At 42.3% G+C, this 27,638-nt stretch overlaps 1 protein-coding gene across 2 annotated transcripts in view; it reads right to left on the reverse strand.

The window, feature by feature from the left end:
• Window positions 1-4,559: 4,559 nt before the first annotated feature.
• LOC129831286 (voltage-dependent calcium channel gamma-7 subunit-like) overlaps window positions 4,560-27,638 on the reverse strand; it is a 31,954-nt gene continuing 8,875 nt past the window's right edge. For both annotated transcript variants that reach the window (XM_055894541.1, XM_055894542.1), the window contains exons 3-6: window positions 19,574-19,663; window positions 14,135-14,275; window positions 9,368-9,513; window positions 4,560-8,097 (exon numbers count right to left, since the gene is read on the reverse strand). In XM_055894541.1, the coding sequence (XP_055750516.1) occupies window positions 7,615-8,097; window positions 9,368-9,513; window positions 14,135-14,275; window positions 19,574-19,663 (860 nt within the window). In that variant the 3' untranslated portion in view covers window positions 4,560-7,614. The remainder of the gene's footprint in view (window positions 8,098-9,367; window positions 9,514-14,134; window positions 14,276-19,573; window positions 19,664-27,638) is intronic.

A 27,638-nucleotide genomic window follows, 5' to 3' on the forward strand; every position in this document is an offset into this window, starting at 1 on the left:
AGATGTTATTGCGAGTGTAGCGAAATGCTTGTGCTTCTAGTTATGACAGTGCAGCAATATCTAACAAGTAATATCTAGCAATTCCACAACTTAATACACACAAATCTAAGTGAAGGAATGTAATAACAATATATAAATATATATATATATAAATATATGGATGAGCAATGTCAGAGCGGCATAGGCTAAGATGCAATAGATAGGATAGAATACCGTATATACATATAAGATGAGAAATGCAAGATATGTAAACATTAATAAAGTGGCATTATTAAAGTGACTAGTGTTCCATTTATTAAAGTGGCCAATGAGTTCAAGTCTGTATGTAGGCAGCAGCCTCTCTGTGCTAGTGATGGCTGTTTAACAGTCTGATGGCTTTGAGATACTGTAGAAGCTGTTTTTCAGTCTCTCGGTCCCAGCTTTGATGCACCTGTACTGACCTCGCCTTCTGGATGGTAGCGGGGTGAACAGGCAGTGGCTCAGGTGGTTGTTGTCCTTGATTATATTTTTGGCCTTCCTGTGTCATCGGGTGCTGTAGGTGTCCTGGAGGGCAGGTAGTTGGCCCCCGGTGATGTGTTGTGCAGACCGCATCACCCTCTGGAGAGCCCTGCGGTGATACAGCTCGACAGGATTCTCTCAATTGTGCATCTGCAAAAGTTTATGAGGGTTTTAGGTGACAACCTAAATCTCTACGATACAGAATACCTGGGCTGTGTCCACTTGCACCCGGTAAGTAGCCTGTGAAGCCTTTCCTGCATGTGTCATGAAGCATCAGCTAGCAATCAGGGCTAAAAATGTATACCATGTTCAAATGTAGGCTATCACCAACAGTTCATGGTATTGGCTACAGTTTGTACAATGTTTGAAATAAGTTTTAATGTGCAATTTGAAGTGATTTATAGCCTATGGTGGGTCAATAAATGAAGTCAATTGAGAGATAAATTGCTGTTCGTCCTGGCATAAGTAATGTAAAACTTAATTGTGACAATGCATTGAATTCATGATGTTATGCATATTGAAGTTAAAGTGACAGGTAATTAATCTAACAGTCTTTGTAGGCCTACTCATAGAATTAAAATTCTATTTACATAGGCATAAAACATAATGCAAACCTGAAATACCTGTTCACTCTCAGCTTTGATGGTCTGCATTTGTATTTCCAGTATATCCAAAGGTGATTAAGTATAGGTAATGTGTAACCTGTACCCAGCCCCCATAAAAAACACACGCACACACACACACACACACACACACACACACACACACACACACACACACACACAGTGGCAGACTCGTGAGCTGGGCATAGTAAAATAAACATTTTTAAAACATATATAATTTCTCCGCTTAAGGCCCCCACATGATCCGCTCGAGTGTAGCCCATATATCTGATGCTGTCTGGCCAAAAATAGTATGGAATGTCGCTCGGATTCTTTCTGCGGTGAGATAGTTTCAGCCATGCGAATTGAAGGAAAGTTGGTGGGTGCACAGTTCAAAGTTCGGATGCTGGAATTATTTTGGATGAACGTGTGAAGGTAACCTCCTTTTTGAAGTGATTTGTTTGACAATCAGATGAAAACATCAAGACTGGTTGTGTTCATGGAACATTACAGTTTTTTTCAATTGTTTATGCACAATTTTGAAAACAGGGCCCGGTTTGTCAAAACACTACACACAATTAGCACAACCCTACACCAAAGTAGCACAACACTTCAGATCATTTGCAAAATGGAACACTTTTGTCAAAACTATACACGACTTCATAAAAAGAATATTTTGTTACCATACGAAACACACACATTTCATATGACTTCAATCTTTTTGAACCAGTTACACACTGCTGTTGTTAACCTAAAACACTTTTAGCAAGTCTAATTGTCAGTGATTAGAGTAGTGTAAATGAAGTACACAGAGAAAGTGCAACTATACAAACACTACACAAGACCAACGCTGCAGACTGAGGAAAATATCATTTATTTCTCTCCATATACCCAAATCAGTCAACGTGTCAACATGGAGAATCACAACAAAACATGTCCCAGTTTTCATGCTACTACAGTAGTGTGCATAACACTGTTAGCTCAGCAAACAACAGACAAACTTAAAATACTGTATCCAGTACAGGTTACAATTACAGTAAATAACAACAACAACAAACATAAAAAATAATCAGAAAAAAACTGACAATATTGCACAGAAAATACTACAGTAAACATACTATACATTATCTCTTCGCCTAGCTGGATCTGGCCAGAGATTTTCATCAACATCACAAGCAATATCGTCATTAGCAAGACAACGCGGGAAGAACCATCTTGAATGTCGAATCCATCCTTGCACAGCTGCGCCGTCGACTTGGTCACAGGCGTCCTCCATGGCCTGAATGAGGGGTACCTGAGCCTGGGGCTGGAGATCGTAAACCTTCCACCGCCATGCAGAGAAAAACTCTTCGATAGGGTTTAGAAACGGAGAGTATGGTGAAAGGTATAGTACTGTCAACTGTGGATGGTGTTGAAGCCAGTTCTGGACCAAAGCAGAGCGGTGGAATGACACATTGTCCCAGAAGACCGTGTATTGCATCTGGTGCATTTCATTACCTACTGTGACGATGTGGTGCAATCGGTCCAAAAATGCGAGAATGTGAGGTGTGTTGTAAGGGCCCATTTTGGCATGATGGAGGACAACCCCATGCTGTGAAATGGCAGCGCAAAGGGTGATGTTACCCCCACGTTGCCCTGGGACATTGATTATAGCCCTGTGGCCAATGATATTTCTGCCTCGCCTTCTTGCTTTTGTGAGGTTGAACCCTACCTCATCAGTATACAGTATATGAATTCATGCAGGATTTCCTCAGTATCCATCTGCAAAACTCCCTGAAATACAGTGAAAGACAAGATTGTGTAGTTCAGGATAGGTCTAGTATACAGTCAATGTAAAGAAGTCCTGTGTGCAGTATGCAACATCACAGTGCTAAAGTGAACAATACAAACCTCCACATACTCATGTCGCAACCGTTTGACCCTCTCTGAATTCCGCTCAAAAGGCACTCAATAAAGTTGTTTAATTTGAACCTGATGTCTTTTCAGGATGCGTGCCAGTGTTGACTGAGAGACCTGATGGACATTATTGAAAATGGCATGGTCACTGATAATGTTGGCTTGTAGTTCTCTGAGCCTGATAGCGTTATTGGCCAAAACCATGTCTATTATCTCTCTCTCTTGTTTTTGCGTGAATATGGGCCCCCTTCCTCCTTGTCGTTCCCGACCCTCAATCCTATGTAGAGAATAATACATGTAACTTACTGTACAATGTCACAGGAAGGGGTATCACAAGTGCGGATATGGTGCATACAATAAGCGGCTGATTACTGTAACTGTAGACAGATCTTCTTTTCCCTGTTTTCCTGTCGAAAAGTGACATTATGACAGATGCCACTGTATATCTGCTAAGATTTGGCTGAACTCTCAGTCCAGCCTCCCTCAGCGTCAATCCGTGGTTCACAACATGGTCCACTAGTATTGCACGAATGTCATTTGATAATTTTGGTCCTCTTCTTCTTTGTGCACATTCTCCTCCTGCTTCAGGTCTTCCTCGACCTCTGACTCTGACTCGGCCTCTGCCTCTGCCTCTTCCTCTACCTCCTTCTCTGTGTACTCCTCCTCTCACCCTCACTCTTCTTCTGACTCCTTCCATTTTGGTTGAAGGCAGGTGAACCTACCTCCTGCATTTTTATAGTGCTTAAACCTGATTGGTGTATCTACAACTTAGCAATCATGTGTTTGTGCACCTGATGGCTGTGTTTAACAGATTGGCTCATAGGTGTGGTAATTTGACAGTCAGTGCTTTTGAATTGCAAGGAAGTGACATCATGATATACTTCTGTGTCTGATGTATACAAGTGTGTTTAGTGTTTTGCAAATCACTGTGTGTAATGTTTTGCAAATAGTGTGAAGCTGACAATGTGCTTACAGTTGTGCAAATCTAGCCTTGTGTTTTGCTCCTTGAGTGTAAGGTTTTGCTAATTGTGGGAAAAGTTAAATTGTAGTGTGTCAGCAATCGTAAAAAAATGTAAAAGGTAACACATTTTTACAGTTAAATTACATCTTTACTAGTCCGCCCCTGCACGCACGCACGCACGCACGCACGCACGCACGCACACACACACACACACACACACACACACACACACACACACACACAGATACATTTCTTATGGCCTTGAATAAGCAGAGCTTTGGAATAACACAAAAGCAGCGGGCATTACCAAGCTATATAGAATATGTCAGAATGTCAATCTCCAGTCCTGCTATTCATTCTCTACACCAGTGTGCAAACAGGATTTCACCTCAATATAGTTTAGCCATGTTGATCTTTTCAGCTCTAAAAGTTCCTGACATCGGCGGTAGGTTCTTGTGTGTGTGTGTGTGTGTGTGTGTGTGTGTGTGTGTGTGTGTGTGTGTGTGTGTGTGTGTGTGTGTGTGTGTGAGATTGGGTGTGATTGTGTGTGCAGTCAAAAACCGAAAATAAATCTATCCACGAACATTAAGCACACACACAGATTTACCCCTAGGATTTATTCAATAGCTGTAGAACAATGACATGTTACTCAACAACCCCAGGCATAACATTATTCATGTTCTCAGGTATGAACAATCGCTCAGATTCATTAGAAAATGGCATTATTGTCATTATTACTACTAAATAGTACCATTGATTTTGTTGTAAATATGGGTAACATATTTACACTAATAATAATAGTAAGTAACAACAATAATAATTATCATATAATAATCCTAATAATAATGAATAGCTTTGATCTTTGCTACTGTTGTTAGGCACAGTTCATTTGAATAAGCTCAAAGACAGGTTCTAAGAGAGCGCCTTTACAAAAAGAAGAAATTGAGAGTGAGTGAGAAACGAGGCCTGCAAAGAGAAGAGACATTACATTAATGGGGATTTGAGAAACAAACCAAGACAACTGATCAATAAAGTTTCAAAGGTAGTCATACATGAGGGGATGGAAAGCGAGAGGAGGAAGAAGTGAAGGCAATAAAAGAAGCCTAAGGAAATCAATGAACAGTTGGGGGGGGAAAAGGCAAACGTGGAGAAAAAAACGGAATCTAACTTTAGCTACAGAAAACCCCAACCATCCTCAACTTCAATAACATTCGTTGGCTAGTGAAGCCATGTGGCTCTCTGAAAGTAAACCTCAATTTAACAGAGTAGTTTAATGAGGAAAAACAACAGAGGAAAAAACTTCATTGACAAAATACAAAATAGTTTTAGCATTTGTTTTAAACAATTCTTATAGCTACCCCTGTCACCTCTCTCTCCCTCTCGCTCTCTCCCTCTTTCACTCTTTCAATTAATCAACCTCTCACACCAAATCATATTTGGCCTATAATAGGCCTATATTTTATAAATATACATATATAAATAAATATATATATATATTACACTATAGCTTTAATACAAATACACCAATACGTTATTCTACCTATTATGATTATAGAACAAGCTACAAATATTAGTTATTTTATCATTTTCTCTCCAGCAGGAGCCAGTCCTGTTCTTTGATATTGAATTCGTGTATTTTACTCTATAGTCTATTATAGGCTGTACATCACTGTCCTGGGTCCCAAACTAAATAATACTACCTTCCATCACATGTGTATGTGCATCTGCTACATAATGAACAATATAAATATTAAAATACATTTGATCAAGTTATCTGATTGCAGGAAAAAATCTGGAATTAGGAAAACAATGGGAATGCAATTCAATGGCTAGTGGGATTTGTTCACTATTTGTACGGCGATATTGCAAGACTTTGTTATAAATCTATCCCCAAGTCAGGAATTGCTATCGGTCTTGTTCGCTACAAAAGTGTGCATGTCATGATACAAAAGTTCAACCCGGATGCAGAGCTATCAGACTCACAGCAACAGCACTAGAGGGTGGTACAGAGACCCATTGGTCATGCTTTGCTCTCGTTTAGACCTCACTAACATAGACGCTGTCTTGAAATACATTACTGTGCTTTATATTAGACCATGTTAAACTCATAGTAACCCCTTTCTTTCTTTCACATACTCATGTATGGTTTTATAAGTTGTCATGTTCCGTTTACTTACATTATTTTTTATAATACAGATGTTTATAAACATAGCTAATGGTAATGGCCACAATCTTTATTTTGATATTAGTAGTAGAAAAAGTAGTAGTAGTAGTAATTGTAGTTATAGCAGGACTGTTGAAGCTGGTGTGTGTGTGTGTGTGTGTGTGTGTGTGTGTGTGTGTGTGTGTGTGTGTGTGTGTGTGTGTGTGTGTGTGTGTGTGTGTGTGTGTGTGTGTGTGTGTGTGTGTGTGTGTGTGTGTGTGTGTGTGTGTGTGTGTGTGTTACATTTACTATAAGTATACCAATACACATAGAATAGAATGTAAACATGTAGTACAGTGGGTAGGCTACATAGGCAGCATGTATTATATAAACCCAGTCACAGTCAGAAGGAGAAAAGTAAACATTTCAAAATAAACACAGTCTTTACTTCATCAATCTACTCCATAGCTAAATGGGAAGCTCTTCTGGTAACTATAAAGAGAAGTTACTCTACTGGTAATCAGCCATGTGCTACAGAATATGAACACTCAAGCTAATTAGCAATCAAAGGAAGATCCTAAACCTCGCGGGATCTGCAAATATGCTCTCATTCTTGGTAGTAAAATAGGTGCTTTTTTATATTCTCAGTCGTAAATGTTTATAAATGATGGAAAGTTATGGATTTTATTTGTTACCACGACATTTTTGTCAAAACATAACAACAAAAATTCAAGTGTTTTTATGGATTCCAAAATGGATGCTGAAGCCTGCGACCTGGACATGTATAGTAGAAGAATGCGAACTGCAGAGGAGAATCTGATATGTTACAATATGTACAGTTTGAGTCACAGAACCATCTTGAATGATCTTCAGAAGTCTATGGGAACATTCATCCAACAATGCCTCTCCAATACAAACAATTAATACAATGATAGACCTAATCATACAGTAATACACATCTCATGAAAGACAAACATGGTTCATTTTTCAACTTCCCAGCACTTAAAGAAAAATGTCTATACAGTTTAAGTATAAATCTCTATGCATATACAATGTGTCCTTGATTCTTGTGTGTGTTAGTGCTTGAAATGCATCTTATGCTTATTCTTCTGAAACAGCAGCACTCTTTTTCACAGCCCCCCATACCTCTCCTCCCTCTTTTTCTTATTGTGTAAATAATGATCATATCCCCCCTCTCTCCCTCTCTCGTTTCCTTCCTCTCTCTGAAAGTTTGCTAAAATGTCTGTCTTCATCTGAGGCACAGCATACATTTTAAATCATCCTCCGCCCACCTCGTTCTCTTTCCCTCGTTCATTCCCTTCTTTCTCTTGATCTCCTAAATCTCCTTCTCTCATCCTCGCTTCCATCTCTCCTCCCACACTCTTCATGCGTGCATCTGTGTGTTTGGGTGTGTGTATGTGCGTGTGTGTTTGCATCTGTCTCTGTGTGTTGCGCGTATAACAGAGCCAACCCCCACTCTGTCTACCCCCCTCCCTCATCCCTCACTCCCCCTTCTAGCATGGCGAGGCACTCATGCGCATGTGTTGGTGGTAGCGGGGAGGGGGCTGGGCAGAGGGGGGCATGGCCATGGGCATGGACTGGGGAGGAGGCCCGCTGGGGTGAGAGGACATGGTGTGGTGGCTGGAGTGGAGGGGGTGGGAGGACATGGTGTGGTGGGGGTAGGAGGAGGAGGAGGAGGACTGCTGGTAGCTGGCGCCCGAGGAGGGGCCAGAGGACGGGGGCTGCTGCTGTTGCTGCTGCTGGGAGCTGCCCTTGGGCGGCGGGGGCGTCTGGTTCAGCTGGATGGAGATGTCACTGGAGAGTTCAGACGCGCTGCGGCCCCTCTGCGGAGGAGGCCACGACTCGGGGTGAAGGTACTGGCCGCTGTAGTCGCTGCACTCGGACAGGCGGGGGCGGTAGAGGGACGGGTGGGGCCGGTACATCTCCTCCTCGGCGTAGCGCTTCATGAAGAGGTACACTGACATCACCCCGGCCCCCTGGGAGAGAGCAGCGCAAGTACACTATAAGATACTGTGACTCATATTACTACATGACATGAAACACCATCACAAAGAAGTCATAAGTGACACATTTGGCTGTCATACATCAGGCACACTATGAACCACAGCAAAAAGAAGCCTAAATAAAAATGTATTATATTATATAAAAATGACATACAGTATTGGACTATGAAACACAACAAACACTGGAACATTTAAAGGTCCATTGCAGCCGTTTTTATCTCAATATCAAATCATGTCTGGGTAACGATGAAGTACCTTACTGTGACTGTTTTCAATTCAAGTAGAAATAGTAGCAGTCGTAGTAATTGTATAGCACAGTGATTGTTTTCAATTAAAATGGTCAAGAAGAAACAAAAATAGCTTCTTAGCAAAGAGTCATTTCTCATTCAAGGATTTTGTTAGGACTGTCTGGGAGTGGTCTGAGTTGGGAAGGGAAAACTGAAAAGTAGCTGCTATTGGCAGAGAGGTTTGAAACTGTATTAATGGTCTATAAACTCCAAAACAGGCAGACCTTTCTAGAAGTCTTTTCAAACAGCTCTTACACTAAAAGGGCATTATAATCATTTTCACAATTTCACAGTGTGGAAAAATATATATAAAACACAGGTAAATCACGTATTTGACTGCACTGTGCCTTTAATAAAAACGCAATAAAACAGGATGTAATGTAGCATCCTGAAAGAGCAACACAATGTTTTGAATTAATAGAAATACTAAACATTTTAATAACATTACATGCGTGAGTTATTTTCAACTGTGGAATATGTCTCTATGATGCACAAACCTCTGAAGACATAACAGTGCTCAAAACCGCTTCTCCGTGTAATAGCTCGTTATCAAAAATGCAATGTGGCGCCATACAGCCGACACAAACATTTACATTCTCATCCACTATTCATCGCTGACATCTTAGTACAACATCCTTGAAACTTGAGCACGTCGACGCCAATAGCTAAGCGCTATTCCCCCTCCTCTTCCTCCTGCCACTGCAGAGGGGCTGGAAAAAAAGAAAAGCCCTCTAGCGAACTGTATATTCATGTGACAACAGCAGCGTTTTTAAGCTGCCGCTGTGACAAGAGCTGTCGCCCTAAAGTGTGCGCTATTAACATTTATGAATATTGATGCGATTTGGGGGGGGGGGGGGGGTCCTAACAGTGAAGCACTAAGCTAGTCGGTTAGCAGTTAGCAGGGGTTAATAGTTAGTGGTCGGGCGCTACGCTGGCAGGCGGACAGGTGTGCTGACCTCTTTGAGGAGGAAGGAGCTGGCAGCGAAGGCGAAGGACCAGCCGTAGTGGTAGTGGAAGAAGTGCTCGGGCTCACGTGGCCGGTTCATCACCTCGTCGTTGATGCTGCTGATGTAGAGGACCAGGCCCACCACCAGGCTCAGCCCTGAGAAGGAGGAGAGGACGGGGTGGAGAGAAAAAGGGAGGGAAAGAGAAAGCATGGAGCGAAAAAAGAGGCAATGAGGAGCATAGAGGCAGAGAAAGACATGGGAAGGAGTAGTGGAAAGAGAGAGAGATGAGAGAGAGATGGAATGGAGAGGGGGAGAGAAGAGGGGAGAGAAAGGAGGAGGGGAGAAGCGGCGAGCCAGTGGAGGGGGGAGAGAGGAAGAGGAGAGAGAGAAAGGATGGAGAGGGGGAGAGAGGGAGTGCGCAGTGTTGAGGAGATTATAGGAAACAGTGAGCGAGAGAGGAAGGGTGATGGGGAATCATAAGTGAGAATGAGAGAGAGAAGGGTGGAGGAAAGAGAGCGGAAGGGAGGAGGGAAGGGACAAACGCCAGGGGCAAGAGTGGGTGGGGGAATGGGTCAGAGAGTGTGAACATGAAGGGGAGGGTGGGTAGTAGGGAGAGCGAGAGAGCGATTTGGAGACAGCAGGATACACAGTGAGCAAGATGGAGGGAGAGAGTTTGAGATGAAAAGAAAGGTGGAGAGACATAGTATTATTTTATACGAGTACATCTCTGACTGCTTATTGCCTTGGCATCCAAATAGATCCCCTCGACATAGAGGGCAAGACAGACCCGGAAGTGGGACAGTATGTGGCCTACACTCTTAGAAAAAAAGGTGCTATCTAGAACCTAAAAAGAACCCTTTGAAGAACCCTTTTTGGTTCCAGGTAGAATTCCAGGTATTATTTCGATTTAAAGTTTAATAGTGACATGTACAGGGTTGCAGGTGTTTTTACAGGGTACAGTGAAAATCTTTTTGTTTTCACAACAATGCAGGTCAAAGTGAGATGTGGTTTTTTTTATGAGAGTGTTATTTTATGAAAACAAGAATCATAAATTATAGATAGTAAAACGTGATTATGATACATTGCTACTACTACACATGTGACTGCCACAGCTGTAATACACTAGACTAGCTAAATGAGTGCCACTGCTGAAAATAACCACAGTATCTCAATTGTTTGCTCAGATAAACCTTCAGACAGCCACCATTGTTGCTACATGTTTCTGCCTTCACACTGAAAAGAGCTCGTATGGCCAAACATTTGAGCACATTTCCCCTGACGCATTAAAAAACAACAATAAAATAACTGAATAAGAAGATCCACAAGACCCCTTCTTGAACCACATTTTCATTATTCATTACTTTGAATAAATTAGCCTTATTATACTTTCTAAATGAAAACCAAATCCCAACCATTGCCAGCATGCCTGCGAATTTGCGATAAACGAGGACAAAATAGAAGTCGAGTGATGGAAGAGAAAGAAGCCAGCCTCGGCTTCTGCAGCCTCTGTCCCCAAAATCCTCCACCACCATTAACCAGCACAACAGCCCCACTACATAATCAGCCCTGACCAGCACCACAAAAACAACAGCAGGAGATTCAGGCAGCAGGCTCCAGCAGGCAGCAGTAACAGCAGCTGCAGCAGCAGCGACCGAAGCTCCTGGGAACCAGTGACCTGGCTCCCCCTTACTGTCTCAGCAGGGGGAGCTGTGGCTAGCTGCTGCTAGCTCCTCGCCTGGTTCCCTCTCTGCAGAAGTCAGACATTCTGCGTGGGCGTGCTAGAAAACCCAGAACAGAGAGCTGTCCCTCTCTGAAGAAAGGCAGGCTGCACCGGAGCCAGTTTGCGACTTCCATTCAGTTTTTTCAGAATGGTTTGGGTTAGGACGTATGATCCTGATCCTGAATCAGGGTGTGAGAACGTTACATTTTCTATATGTTGTGTTGTGGAATGTTAATGGAATTGAATTAATTGGCAACCATAACATCTTTTCTAGGGCAAAGACATTGAGAACAATGCCACCCTGAGCATCTATAGAGTTGTCCATTTGTTCAAATGGCTTCAAAGAAACCGAGTGAATAACAACAACAAACACTTCTCAAGTCCAGTCAATTTCTCAAGTCGTTTCTTGGGACCAATTATCTGAAGCTGTTGTGGTTTTACAATATTTTAATTTTTTTTCTTCTCAATTCACAGCCCAGTGTTACGGTTGTCGAAGTCGTTCTCCTCCTCAGATGAGGAGGAGCATGGATCAGACCAACACGCAGAGTGGAAAGTGGTCATTATTTAATGAACGTAAACTGAACACTTACACATACAAAAACAACAAACGTGACCAAACCGAAAACAGTCCCGTGTGGCACGAACACTGACACGAGATACAAACACCCACAAAACACACGTGAATCCCAGGCTGCCTAAGTATGATTCTCAATCAGGGACAACGATTGACAGCTGCCTCTGATTGAGAATCATACCAGGCCGAACACAAACATCCCAACATATAAAATCAAACATAGACAAACCCACCCAACTCACGCCCTGACCAACTAAATAAATACAAGAAAAAGGAAAAACAGGTCAGGAACGTGACACCCAGAATGTCAAGTTTCAAGTTTTATTAGTCCAACGATATGCTTACTTGCAGGTTCCTTCTTGTCTATTCAACAACAATAAGAAATAATAAAATATAAGAATACGAACATAAAGTAAATGGCTCAGTAGAATAGAATACACATTTTAGCATAAGTACAGTGCTTTCGGAAAGTATTCAGACCCCTTCTCTTTTTCCACATTTTGTTACGTTAAAGCCTTATTCTAAAATGTATTATATAAAAACAATTCCTCATCAATCTACACACAATACCCCATATGACAAAGTGAAAATATTTTTTTTTAAATGTTGGCAAATTAAAAAAACAGAAATACCTTATTTACATAAGTATTGCGACCCTTTGGTATGAGACTACAAATTGAGCTCAGGTGCAATCTGTTTCCAGTCTACCTGTGGTAAATTCAATTGATTGGATATGATTTGGAAAGGCACACACCTGTCTCTACAAGGTCCCACAGTTGACAGTGCATGTCAGAGCAAAAACCAAGCAATGAGTTCGAAGGACTTGTCCGTGGAGCTCCGAGACAGGATTGTGTCAAGGCACAGATCTGGAGAAGGGTACAAAAAATGTCTGCAGCATTGAAGGTCCCCAAGAGCACAGTGGCCTCCATCATTCTTAAAGGAAGAAGTTTGGAACCACCAAGACTCTTCCTAGAGTTGGCCGCTCATCCAAACTGAGCTATCAGGGGAGAAGGGCCTTGGTCAGGGTGGTGACCAAGAAACTAATGGTCACTCTGACAGAGCTCCAAAGTTCCTCTGTGGAGATGGGAGAACCTTCCAGAAGGACAACCATTTCTGCGGCACTCCACCAATCAGACATTTATGATAGAGTGGCCAGATGTAAGCCATTCCTCAGTAAAAGGCACATGACAAACCGCTTAGAGTTTGCCAAAAATGCACCTAAAGGAATCTCAGACCATGAGAAACAAGATTCTCTAGTCTGATGAAACCAAGATTAAACTATTTGATCAGAATGCCAAGCGTCACGTCTGGAGTAAACCAGGCACCATCCCTACGGTGAAGCATGGTGGTGGCAGCATCATGCTGTGGGGATGTATTTCAGCGGCAGGGACTGGGAGACTAGTCAGGATCGAGGGAAAGATGAACGGAACAAAGTACAGAGAGATCCTTGATGAAAACCTGCTCCAGAGCACTCAGGACCTCAGACTGGGGTGAAGGTTCACCTTCCAACAAGACAATGACCCTAAGCACACAGCCAAGCCAATGCAGGAGTGGCTTCGGGACAAGTCTCTGAATATCGGGACAAGTCTCTGAATATCCTTGAGTGTCCCAGCCAGAGCCCGGGCTTGAACCCAATCGAACATCTCTGGAGAGACCTGAAAATAGATGTGCAGCGACGCTCCCCATCCAACCTGACAGAGCTTGAGAGGACCAGCAGAGAAGAATGGGAGAAATTTTGTAGCTTCATACCCAAGAAGACTTGAGGCTGTAATCACTGCCAAAGGTGCTTCAACAAAGTACTGAGTAAAGGGTCTGAATACTTCTGTAAATGTGATATTTCAGTTTTATATTTTTAATACATTTGCAAAAATTTCTAAAAACCTGTATTTCCTTTGTCATTATGGGGTATTGAGTGTAGATTGATGAGGGGAAAAAACAATTTTATCAATTTTAGAACAAGGCTTTAATGTAACAAAATGTGGAAAAAGTCAAAGGGTCTGAATACTTTCCGAATGCACTGTATAATACAGGACAGCTCATTTAGAATTCAATATTTACACAAAAAAATACCTTCATTGAGTTAACTACTAGAAAACCATTACTTATTCAATTTGAGCCTGAATCAGTACAACCGTTCACTGCTGCAGGTCAGTGACATGTAATAAGGACAAGATAGGCACATAACTGCTCTGTCAGCAGCATCTCATGCTAGGCTAGCATCTGTGAGCAAGATCTGCAATACCCCCAAATAGAAACTGATGTAATCTTATAGACAACTGAGGATCAGGATACGCTGTCAGCCAAGCCACTAAACCAACAACCAATCAGGGGGGTTCCAGACCCAAACCACACAGAACCAACTTTACATACCATTGGCAGCTCTCATCAACCAATAAGTATCTTAAATACTGAACATCATTAAAACAACAGCCAATGGGACTCTTAATTTCCTTTCATCATAAAAAAGCATGTGGCTCCGTACCTGAGAGGATGAAGAAGATTCCGGAGATGAAGGCCAGGATGGTGCGCTGTGGCCGGATGTGTCCGATGTTACTGATGACGAAGGCAGTGAAGACGAAGAGCAGCGACACCATGGGGAACGGCGTGGCTGTCCGTACCATCTCTGATGAAGGGATAGAAGGAAACAGGATGAGAGAAAGACAGAAGAAGAGAGGAAGATATATTGAGAGGAGGGAGAGTTAAGTAAAACAATTCAATCAAACATTAACAAAAGATTCAACATTTCTTACATCGTTTTAAACCAAGTTTCAGTGTCCCACTGGGATAATGAAACTTAAGCTGCATTCAGTGGAAAAAGCTTTCTGTTATACTCCTCCTCTATTTATAATGAATGCACTATACATAACACATTAAACAAATATGAATGGTCTAAACTGGTATACAAGTATATGAATGAATTGTAGCTGTTATGTTGTAACTGTTATGCTGTATCTGGTATGGTGTAGCTGTAATGCTGTAGCTGTTATGTTGTAGCTGTTATGCTGTAGCTGTTATGTTGTAGATGTTATGCTGTAGCTGTTATGTTGTAGCTGTTATGGTGTAGCTGTAATGCTGTAGCTGTAATGCTGTAGCTGTTATGTTGTAGCTGTTATGGTGTAGCTGTAATGCTGTAGCTGTTATGCTGTAGATGTTATGCTGTAGCTGTTATGCTGTAGCTGTTATGTTGTAGCTGTTATGCTGTAGCTGTTATGTTGTAGCTGTTGTGGTGTAGCTGTAATGCTGTAGCTGTTATGTTGTAGCTGTTATGCTGTAGCTGTTATGTTGTAGCTGTTATGTTGTAGCTGTTATGTTGTAGCTGTTATGTTGTAGCTGTAATGCTGTAGCTGTTATGTTGTAGCTGTTATGCTGTAGCTGTTATGTTGTAGCTGTTATGCTGTAGCTGTTATGTTGTAGCTGTTGTGGTGTAGCTGTAATGCTGTAGCTGTTATGTTGTAGCTGTAATGCTGTAGCTGTAATGCTGTAGCTGTTATGCTGTAGCTGTTATGCTGTAGCTGTTATGCTGTAGCTGTTATGTTGTAGCTGTTATGCTGTAGCTGCAATGCTGTAGCTGTTGTGGTGTAGCTGTAATGCTGTAGCTGTTATGTTGTAACTGTTATGCTGTAGCTGTTATGTTGTAGATGTTATGCTGTAGCTGTTATGTTGTAGATGTTATGCTATAGCTGTAATGCTGTAGATGTTATGTTGTAGCTGTTACGTTGTAGCTGTAATGCTGTAGATGTTATGTTGTAGCTGTTATGCTGTAGCTGTTACGTTGTAGCTGTAATGCTGTAGCTGTAATGCTGTAGCTGCCATGCTGTAGCTGTTACGTTGTAGCTGTAATGCTGTAGCTGTTATGATTTCGCTGGTATGCTGTAGCTGTAATGTTCTAGCTGTCATGTTGTAGATGTAATGCTGTAGCTGATATGTTGTAGCTGTTATGCTGTAGCTGTTATGATTTAGCTGTTATGCTGTAGCTGTTATGATGTAGCTGTAATGGTGTAGCTGTTATGGTGTAGATGTTATGCTGTAGCTGTTATGTTGCATCTGTTATGTTGTAGCTGTAATGTTGTAGCTGTTATGCTGTAGCTGTTATGATTTAGCTGTTATGCTGTAGCTGTTATGGTGTAGCTGTAATGCTGTAGCTGTTGTGTTGTAGATGTTATGCTGTAGCTGTTATGTTGTAACTGTTATGATGTAGCTGTTGTGGTGTAGCTGTAATGCTGTAGCTGTAATGCTGTAGCTGTAATGCTGTAGCTGTTATGCTGTAGATGTTATGCTGTAGCTGTTATGCTGTAGCTGTTATGTTGTAGCTGTTGTGGTGTAGCTGTAATGCTGTAGCTGTAATGCTGTAGCTGTAATGCTGTAGCTGTTATGTTGTAGCTGTTATGCTGTAGCTGCAATGCTGTAGCTGTTGTGTTGTAACTGTTATGCTGTAGCTGTTATGTTGTAACTGTTATGCTGTAGCTGTTATGTTGTAGATGTTATGCTGTAGCTGTTATGTTGTAGATGTTATGCTATAGCTGTAATGTTGTAGCTGTAATGCTGTAGATGTTATGTTGTAGCTGTTATGCTGTAGCTGTTACGTTGTAGCTGTAATGCTGTAGCTGTAATGCTGTAGCTGCCATGCTGTAGCTGTTACGTTGTAGCTGTAATGCTGTAGCTGTTATGATTTCGCTGGTATGCTGTAGCTGTAATGTTCTAGCTGTTATGCTGTAGCTGTTATGATTTAGCTGTTATGCTGTAGCTGTTATGATGTAGCTGTTATGCTGTAGCTGTTATGATTTAGCTGTTATGCTGTAGCTGTTATGGTGTAGCTGTAATGCTGTAGCTGTTGTGCTGTAGCTGTAATGCTGTAGCTGTTATGTTGTAGCTGTTGGGCTGTAGCTGCAATGCTGTAGCTGTAATGCTGTAGCTGTTATGTTGCAGCTGATATGTTGTAGCTGTTATGCTGTAGCTGTTATGTTGTAGCTGTAATGCTGTAGCTGTTATGCTGTAGCTGTTATTTTGTAGCTGTTATGTTGTAACTGTTAAGTTGTAGCTGTTATGTTGTAGCTTTTATGTTGTAGCTATAATGCTGTAGCTGTTATGCAGTAGCTGTTATGTTGTAGCTGTTAAGCTGCAGCTGTAATGCTGTAGCTGTAATGCTGTAGCATTTATGCTGTAGCTGTTATGTTGTAGCTGTTATGTTTTAGCTGTAATGCTGTAGCTGTTATGTTGTAGCTGTTATGGTGTCGCTGTTATGCTGTAGCTTTTATGTTGTAGCTGTTATGGTGTAGCTGTAATGCTGTAGCTGTTATGCTGTAGCTGTTATGTTGTAGCTGTTGTGTTGTAGCTATAATGCTGTAGCTGTAATGCTGTAATGCTGTAGCTGTTATGCTGTAGCTGTTATGTTGTAGCTGTAATGCTGTAGCTGTTATCTTGTAGCTGTAATGCTGTAGCTGTAATGATGTAGCTGTTATGTTGTAGCTGTTATGCTGTAGCTGTTATTTTGTAGCTGTTATGTTGTAACTGTTAAGTTGTAGCTGTTATGTTGTAGCTTTTATGTTGTAGCTGTAATGCTGTAGCTGTAATGCTGTAGCTGTTATGCTGTAGCTGTTATGGTGTAGCTGTAATGCTGTAGCTGTTATGCTGTAGCTGTTATGCTGTAGCTGTAATGCTGTAATGCTGTAGCTGATATGTTGTAGCTGTAATGCTGTAGCTGTAATGCTGTAGCTGTTATGTTGTAGATGTTATGTTGTAGCTGTTATGCTTTAGCTGTTATGTTGTAGCTGTAATGCTGTAGCTGTTATGCTGTATCTGGTATGTTGTAGCTGTAATGCTGTAGCTGTTATATTGTAGCTGTAATGTTGTAGCTGTAATGCTGTAGCTGTTACGTTGTAGATGTAATGCTGTAGCTGTTATGCTGTAGCTGTTATGTTGTAGATGTTATGCTGTAGCTGTTATGTTGTAGCTGTTATGCTGTAGCTGTAATGCTGTAGCTGTTATGCTGTAGCTGTTATGTTGCAGCTGTTATGCTGTAGCTGTTATGTTGTAGCTGTTATGCAAACATCATGCTTGGTTGCACTACATGCAAACCAATAACTCAGGCTACTGATGCAATTATTTGTTGCCTTGTCTATTTGTCTGTTCAGTCGTGCTATGTTACTTGTATTGTAGTCTGCAACTTGTCCCTCATGCTGTTGCCTGTTCCTACAATATTTTGCACTGTTGCCATAGATCTCCCATCATGTAGTGTTGTGATGTCCCGCTTGTCGTGATGTGCTTTGTCTCTGCCTATTTTGTTGTGCTGTTGTCTGCCCTTAACAATGCGTGTGCCATGTTGTCTTGTTGCCATAGGTCTCCCGTCATGTACTGTGGTGGTGTTTCTCCTGTCGCGATGTGCTTTGTCTCCACTGTCTGCTGATGTATCTGTGCTGTTGCCAAGTGTCTTCCGTGTGTTGTCTGTCTTGTCATACACTTTTAATCTTCGCCCCCTGCCCCACAGGAGGGCTTTTGCCTCTTGCTGTCATTGTAAATAATAATTTGTTATTAATTCAAATGAGGGAACACATGAATTATACAGAAACAGATTGTCATCTGCGTCACTTCCGTGCTTTCTTACATGACTATAAAGTCTTTATGAAGTAGTTACACAGGTTGACTTGGGATTGGGAGCAATTGTGTCCAGAAATACATGCTTTCTTTAATACCAGCCCCCACCCTCCTAATTCAGTTGTATCACTTGTCAATCACAAAGAAAGGAAATCATATAAAATAACGATTAATTAACATTCCTTCCCAAGAGAAAATGTTTATCATTCCCTACAGTTTGATAAGCCTGCAGCATGCTTTATAGAACAATATGCTGTAGTAAAGTCAATGGCCTTTGTCCTAGTGTGTCAGGTTCCATTGTGGTCTATACAGTCCACTTTTGGGCCACAATGTTCTACATCGTAAATAATTCAAATAAACTTAGCAAAAAAAGAAACATCCCTTTTTCAGGACGTTGTCTTTCAAAGAGAATTTGTAAAAATCCAAATAACTTCACAGATCTTCATTGCAAAGGGTTTAAACACGGTTTCCCATGCTTGTTCAATGAACCATAAACAATTAATGGACATACACGTGGAACGGTCGTTAAGACACATACAGCTTACAGACGGTAGGCAATTAAGGTCACAGTTATAAAAATTTAGGACACTAAAGAGGCCTTTCTACTGACTCTGAAAAACACACACAAAAAAGATGCCCAGGGTCCCTGCTCATCTGCGTGAACGTGCCATAGGCATGCTGCAAGGAGGCATGAGGACTGCAGATGTGGCCAGGGCAATAAATTGCAATGTCCATACTGTGAGACGCCTAAGACAGCGCTACAGGGAGACAGGATGGACAGCTGATCGTCCTTGCAGTGGCAGACCACGTGTAACAACACCAGCACAGGATCGATTGGAGGTGGAGGGTCTGTCATGGTCTGGGGCGGTGTGTCACAGCATCATCGGACTGAGCTTGTTCTCATTGCAGGCAATCGCAACGCTGTGCGTTACGTCTGGAACCTGTTGGATCGGAAGGTGAAGGCTAGGGCCATTCCCCTCAGAAATGTACGGGAACTTGCAGGTGCCTTGGTGGAAGAGTGGGGTAACATCTCACAGCAAGAACTGACAAATCTGGTGCAGTCCATGAGGAGGAGATGCACTGCAGTACTTAATGCAGCTGGTGGCCACACCAGATACAGACTGTTACTTTTGATTTTGACACCCCCCCCTTCATTCAGGGACACATTATTCCATTTCTGTTAGTCACATGTCTGTGGAATTTGTTGGGAGGTTGGGAACTATTTTGCCTCATCATGTTTCCTGGGTAGAGCCTTTTGGTGCATAAAGAAATGACATGCAGGGGTTATTATCCTCTATGTTTTTCACTGTGGTCAGGTGTCATCACTTACTCAGTATATTTGCAGTGTTTTCGGTCACAATATCTATCTCAGCTTCAGTGGTGAAGTATTCTGATGCTACACATCTCCCCTTTTCAGGTCCTGAGAGAGAGAGAGAGAGAGAGAGAGAGAGAGAGAGAGAGAGAGAGAGAGAGAGAGAGAGAGAGAGAGAGAGAGAGAGAGAGAGAGAGACAGAGAGACAGAGAGACAGAGAGAGAGAGAGAGAGAGAGAGAGAGAGAGAGAGAGAGAGAGAGAGAGAGAGAGAGACAGAGACAGAGACAGAGACAGAGACAGAGACAGAGACAGAGACAGAATAGGCCCAGAGGGAGAGTGGAAATCAAGGTGAACAGTCAGTGAGAGCAGAAGAGACACAAGGGGTGGAATGGAGAAGAAGTCATTAACCTGGAATTTGGACAGAGAGGGGGACCCTTAATCAGAGTGGCACAGAGGTGAACAGTCAGTGAGGAAAGCCACATTCCACACGACAGTAGCATCTTTCACCTTATGTACCAGGCACCAGCACAAACAATGCCATTCCCCTGGAGGGCCACCAATATAACCCTGGCTAAAGGGGTGTGTGTGTGTGTGTGTGTGTGTGTGTGTGTGTGTGTGTGTGTGTGTGTGTGCGCACATTTTTCCTTAAGCCTTCCCTTTGACCTTTTAGCAGACTAAAGTCTCTGAGTCATGGGTAACAATCATTGTCTTACGTCAGATAGCGCGTTGATTCCGTGTGCACTGATCTGTCCAATGTTATACAACGGGTGGGTCTAATCCTGAATGCTGATTGGTTAAAAGCACATTCCAGCCGGTGTCTATTCCACAAGTTACCACCGGTTAAATCTATGACGTTAAAATGCCTATTTACTCTGTTCCATCTGACTGCGCAATCCACTGTCTCATCAACTTCATCTCAACTATAAAAAGCATCTAGACATTACCTCATATTTCTTTTAGACTAACATTTAGTTTTCAACTGTGGAGATTTGTATAAACCTTGCTGTCTGTCTCTCCGACATTTGCAACATTGTTTCAATATTCAAAATCGAAATCCACCTGTCCCATAGTAATGAACGTGTAGGGGTCGGGAGTCTGGACCAGAGAGAGGCAGGCAGCATTTCTCAGCCAGTCGAAATCATGAATCAGCTGGCGTTATTTTTATGGATATATACAAAGAAATGTCAATGGAAAAAAGATCAAACAAAACGACGTGCAGCTAGTTTGCAGTCTTTCCAGCTTCAGTTTGAAGTGATTGTGTTAGCTGTGTTGTTGGCTAGCTCCTCTGAACAACAGTGTCCTAACGAGAGAGCACATTTTCCATGCTAAGCGAAATCGTGCCTCATAAGCTCATTATGGATGTATCCAAATAAATATCACTAGAAAACAGTTTCAACAAATGCAGTTACTGTTGTTATTCTGTCTGCACTGTTTGACATGACTGTACGTTAGCCGTAGTTGGCTAGTTAGCAAACAAGGGATAAGAATGTTGCCAGGCAGGATGGCAATGGAACATTTAGAACGAACGACTGGGTCGCGTCTGTAGATACAGAACAAAAAGACTGAACAACTGGGTCGCGTCTCTGGCAACCGAACCAATAGAACGCACGACCAGCCGGCTTGGGTAGCATCCTTAGCTTTGTGTCGGGACTATATCTTGTGGAAGGATGAAATAGTATGAATAAATTAATCCAAATAACGTTTTTCACGAAAATATGTCAATCATTATTTGATTATGTTGGTAACCCATTGTATAAATATCTATCTGTGGACTGCAGTAAGTACACGCCGTAACCACTACACACTGTGCCCACTACACTCCACACCCACTGCCATTGAGGGTACTTGTAACAGTACGAAGCCCATTAGTATTACATCATTACATGCCACGCCCACTAGCATTACATCACTACAAGCATTACGTCCCTACATGCACACTAGCTAGTTAGCTAGCTAGTAGACATATCTGCTGGAGCCAGACCCTGTTGAACCCAACTCTAGCGGGGTACTACTTGGTGGGTGCTGTGTGTATTCGATCGGTACTACACGCCGCGCCCACCAGTCTGCGGTGCGCAGACAGGCCCTACTCGTATCTCGCAAAGGGTAATGGGATAGCTTGAAAGTAATCTGGCTACAATGGGCTGCCATAAATATTACCAGAGATATAGATATAATGATGAGATGCTTTTGTTTCCGCCCGAACAATGAAGGGTGTTGACGTCATACAAAAACTCCTCACCTGCTTAATAATTAAGGATCATGGACAGATTTTGAGAAGAGAACGGGCTCTCGCTACGCCTCCCTCTGTCTGATATTACCTAGGTGGCATAGCCTAATGAACCCACTTCACCCTCAAATAGTCAGAATTATTATAAACTCAGTGTAAAAATAAATACGTAATTGATTGTGAAGATTTTTTGCTGATGAAGTCTAAGTCGCTCAATTTTACAACTACAAGTTTGGTATTTCTTGATTTTGACAATGTGCCCGACAACTAGCTTAAGTTAGCTCTAAGCCAGTCACTTCGTATGAAATGAATAGGAAGCTAACCTGGTCCACACACTCAATGCTAAACACCAAGTGCTTTCTCCATTAGCTAGCAAGCTACTTTAGCAACATTATTTTATCACAACAAATAAGTTTGAGAAGCAACTAGCGCGTGATCTGCCGCCAGCCCAGCTGCTGCTGCCCTAGCTGACCCCAAAGTAACGATTGCGGAGAAACATGCAAATCTACAGACTGATTTCTGATAACAGTCCCTAAGAAACAAAGAGATCTTCTGTTAAATCTGACAATTCATCTTGATGGTTGTAAAGTCGTCTCAAATAAAACTGTGAAGGACCTCGGCGTTACTCTTGACCCTGATCTCTCTTTTGACGAACATATCAAGACTGTTTCAAGGACAGCTTTTTTCCATCTACGTAACATTGCAAAAATCAGAAATTTTCTGTCCAAAAATGATGCAGAAAAATTTATCCATGCATTTGTTACTTCTAGGTTAGACTACTGCAATGCTCTACTTTCCGGCTACCCGGATAAAGCACTAAATAAACTTCAGTTAGTGCTAAATACGGCTGCTAGAATCTTGACTAGAACCAAGAAATTTGATCATATTACTCCAGTGCTAGCTTCCCTACACTGGCTTCCTGTTAAGGCAAGGGCTGATTTCAAGGTTTTACTGTTAACCTATAAAGCGTTACATGGGCTTGCTCCTACCTATCTTTCCGAGTTGGTCCTGCCGTACATACCAATACGTACGCTACGGTCACAAGACGCAGGCCTCCTAATTGTCCCTAGAATTTCTAAGCAAACAGCGGGAGGCAGGGCTTTCTCCTATAGATCTCAATTTTTATGGAACAGTCTGCCTACCCATGTGAGAGACGCAGACTCGGTCTCAACCTTTAAGTCTTTACTGAAGACTTATCTCTTCAGTAGGTCATATGATTGAGTGTAGTCTGGCCCAGGAGTGTGAAGGTGAACGGAAGGCTCTGGAGCAACGAACCGCCCTTGCTGTCTCTGCCAGGCCGGTTCCCCTCTCTCCACTGGGATTCTCTGCCTCTAACCCTGTTACTGGGGCTGAGTCACTGGCTTGCTGGTGCTCTTTCATGCCGTCCCTAGGAGGGGTGCGTCACTTGAGTGGGTTGAGTTACTGACGTGATCTTCCTGTCTGGGTTGGCGCCCCCCCTTGGTTTGTGCTGTGGTGGAGACCTTTGTGGGCTATACTCGGCCTTGTCTCAGGATTGTAAGTTGGTGGTTGAGGATATCCCTCTAGTGGTGCGGGGGCTGTGCTTTGGCAAAGTGGGTGGGGTTATATCCTTCCTGTTTGGCCCTGTCTGGGGGTTTCTTCGGATGGGGCCACAGTGTCTCCTGACCGCTCCTGTCTCAGCCTCCAGTATTTATGCTGCAGTAGTTTATGTGTCGGGGGGCTAGGGTCAGTTGGTTATACCTGGAGTACTTCTCCTGTCTTATCCAGTGTCCTGTGTGAATTTAAGTATGCTCTCTCTAATTCTCTCGTTCTCTCTTTCTCTCTGAGAACCTGAGCCCTAGGACCATACGTCAGGACTACCGGGCATGCTGACTCCTTGCTGTCCCCAGTCCGCCTGGCCTTGCTGCTATTCCAGTTTCAACTGTTCTGCCTGCGGTTATGGAACCCCTACCTGTCCCAGACCTGCTGTTTTCAACTCTTAATGATCGGCTATGAAAAGCCAACTGAGATTTATTCCTGATTATTATTTGACCATGCTTGTCATTTATGAACATTTTGAAAATCTTGGCTCTCTCTAATTTTCTCCTTCTCTCTTTCTTTCTCTCGGAGGACCTGGGCCCTAGGACCATGCGTCGGGACTGCCGCCCGTGGTGACTCCTTGCTGTCCCCAGTCCGACTGGCCTTGCTGCTATTCCAGTTTCAGCTGTTCTGCCTGCGGTTATGGAACCGCCACCTGTCCCAGACCTGTTGTTTTTCAACTCTTAATGATCAGCTATGAAAAGCCAACTGAAAATTATTCATGATTATTATTTGACCATGCTTGTCACTTATGAACATTTTTGAACATCTTGGCATAGTTCTGTTATAATCTCCACCCGGCACAGCCAGAAGAGGACTGGCCACCCCTCATAGCCTGGTTCCTCTCTAGGTTTCTTCCTAGGTTTTGGCCTTTCTAGGGAGTTTTTCCTAGCCACCGTGCTTCTACACCTGCATTACTAGCTGTTTGGGGCTTTAGGCTGGGTTTCTGTACAGCACTTCGAGATATTAGCTGATGTACGAAGGGCTATATAAAATAAAATTTATTGAAATTGATTATTAATTTGGCGGCAGCATGTCTACAACTTCATTGCAAGCGGTTTATTTGAAAGTAAAGATAGAGAGAGCTAGTGTAAAAGGTTGCGTCAATCGAATCTGGTATCAGGATAAAATGTGATTCAGAGTCACCACTTTAAGTATTTTTATTTAACATAAGCGATAAATGGTAAATGCAATTTTCGTATATACGGGTTCACTGTATCACCACACAGGGTAAAGCAGAGAACTGACTGAAATAGTACAGACATCTTCTTTTATACTGTGACAGATGTAGTTCCAACTTTAGAGTTCGCCTGTCACAGTAGAGGCTTAGCGTGGTTTAAACTTGCTAGCCTATCGGTGGTGCCCAGGCTGGTCCCAGCCTCACAGCACACTGGCTCTAGATATCCGGAAGTGTTTGTTGTGAAGTTTGAGCCGAGTTGTCGGTGGCTACACTGCTCAGTTCCTGTTTTCTTGTTATTCAGCATTTTTCCATCTTGTCTCAACCTTCTGGTTTGCACAGTCGACACCCTAGATTAACAACAGCTTTTCTGCAGTCACGCTATGTTTTGTGATTAACATGTCCTATTTCTATAAGGCATATATTTTTGTTAAAAAGATAACAAAACCATCCTTCACACTAGCTAGCTAACCATTGTCTTAGTAAGCTAGCTGCAATTGCAACCGACGTGGTTGCACATCATTTTAGCAAGACTTTGTTTTTATTTTCTCGCAAGGTATTAAATCCCTGTCACGGCGTGTGATATAATTTAGCCAGCTATTCTGCCTATTTCATAGAGTCATACGAGAGCACAATGATGTAAAAAAAAAAAAAAAAAAAAAAAAACTATGTTTTAATTTTTGAATGGCGGATGCTTGGGAATCCCACATTTTTGGGATGAGTTCCACGTCTACAAGACAGATTGGTTGAGAGATCTTCACTAGTTACCATAGCCACAAAATCATAATTATGGCCAAACTCAGTTTATTTCTACAATTTCTCTTCTTATAGTCCAGGTAGCCCTATCAGATATTTATGTCGTTGGTGCTGTATGTTATCTAATATACATGAGTTCTAACTTGGAAAACGATTTCTTAGTTTAGAATTGTACAATTTATGCTCCCTGCATATAAAAACCACGAACACTGTCGAAAAGCTCAGAACGCAAAAGAACTCAGAACATATTGACTGTAGATGGTAAACTGGTGCACACCAAGTGGCACTTACATTTGTAGTATGGAAAACGGCTGTGAGGATTTTTCTACAATATTCACAACATATTGACACAATTACACTCTTTATAGAATAAAAATGTAATTTCATCATAATTTCACCTCTCCCTCTCTACCCTGTTTTAACTTCCGGCTATCTGTTTAGCTAGCTGGGTTTAGGATACTCACTAGCCCATACCAGTAAGACATTTAGCTATGTTATTGACATGGCAGCACACACCAAAAAATCTAGCTTACTTATTTTGCCAACTAGAAAGAAATAACAAAAAAATCATTCAGAAACGGAGGAAGAAAATAGCGATTGATCATAAAATAAAAAAAATCACATTGAGCAAAATCCACAATGCACCCATCCAAAGAAAGTTTGGCTCCAGGGCTTCTCAGAAATGCCACCAAATCCGCAGTCGGATCCTTGGCCGAATTGTCGCATTTCAGTTTAGCCTCCACTAGGCAGGCCACGTATCACAACGTTACCGCAACGTGCAGACCCCACATATTCCATATTCTGTTCCTAAAATCTGCCATCAGTCCAGTGTATGGAATATCTTCGAGGTGCCCTCTCTCAGCGGTCACCAACCTTTTCTGAGCCGAGATCACTTTCTGAATCAAAATGCAGGCAGAGATCTACCGCTCTCATTTTTCTTTAAACATGTCTTTAAAAAATGTAAGCTTATTCCACATGAACCTATTAAAAACTGTTCCGTAGCAATGAGGTTGGTGCCGAAGGCTACAGGCTCAATAAATTATCACTGCATATTGGCTATTCTTGAATTACCCTGCCAATTATCATCACACTGGTAATATATCATTTGTGTATTACTTGTGAGGCATGAATGAAAATCATTTTTTTTTACTGGACTGATGGTGCCTCTGATGGTCAGTCTCAGTGGAGGGAGAGCGAGAGCAGCGGAGGGGCTGCCTCTCACCTTCCCTCAGCTCTCCCTCCACTGAGTGCTGACTGACCAAAAAGGGGACACCTTCTTTGAGCTGATTGCCAAACTCGATTCACACATTATTTCTGACTCATGCATCAATTCATGTTGTAACTCATCTGACCAGAGATGAGTGAAATATTCCTCGATATGAAAAAGACACAAGCGCGAGCGGATAGGGAGAGGACGTTTTATGGCTCGTGTTGAAAAAAGTGTTGACAGTGATGAATACAATATTAAACATTCATAAAAACAGTGGTTCTTTGCTGTATTAGTTGACAGTCTTTCTCGCTAGTCTTGGTTTTTAAAGTTTGAAATCTCCCATTGTAGAGTCGACTACCAACTTCGCTGTGGGCTCGTAGAAGCTTCAGACCAATGACGTAATACGGGAGACACGGTGATCTGAGCTATCTGATTGGCCAGTGGTAGGCCTATAGGTGCACTTGATCAGGTCTCTGGGCCCGCCGGGTAGGCAGAGTTTACCTTCAGACACATCAAATGGTTAAAATGGGACACTGCCTAAGAACAGCCCTTTGCCATGGTATATTGGCTATATACACCACACCACCTGGTGCTTTATAGCTTAATTATACACTGAGTGTACAAAACATTAGGAAAACCGTTCTAATATTGTGTTGCACTCCCTTTTGCCCTCAGAACAGCCTCAATTATTCGAGGTCAAATGCGTTCCACAGGGATGCTGGCCCATGTTGACTCCAATGCTTCGCACAGTTGTGTCAAGTTGGCTGTATGTATTTTGGGTGGTGGACCATTCTTGATACACACGGGAAGCTGTTGAGCGCGAAAAACTCAGCAACGCTGCAGTTCTTGACACACTCAAACCGGTGTGCCTGGCATACCATAACCTTTTCAAAGGTACTTAAATCTTTTGTCTTCCCCATTCACGCTCTGAATGGCACACACACAATCCATGTCTTGATTGTCTCAAGGTTTGAAAATCCTTCTTTACCCAGTCTCCTCCCCTTCATCTACACTGATTGAAGTGGATTTAACAGGTTACATCAATATGGGATCATAGATTTCACCTGGTCAGTCTATGTAATGGAAAGTTTTGTACACTCAGTGTATGCGTTTCTGGCTTTGGGAAATGGGTGCTACACTCCTTAACCACACAGC

This window comes from Salvelinus fontinalis, chromosome 32 (genome assembly GCF_029448725.1).
Source record: "Salvelinus fontinalis isolate EN_2023a chromosome 32, ASM2944872v1, whole genome shotgun sequence".
Classification (NCBI taxonomy): domain Eukaryota; kingdom Metazoa; phylum Chordata; class Actinopteri; order Salmoniformes; family Salmonidae; genus Salvelinus; species Salvelinus fontinalis.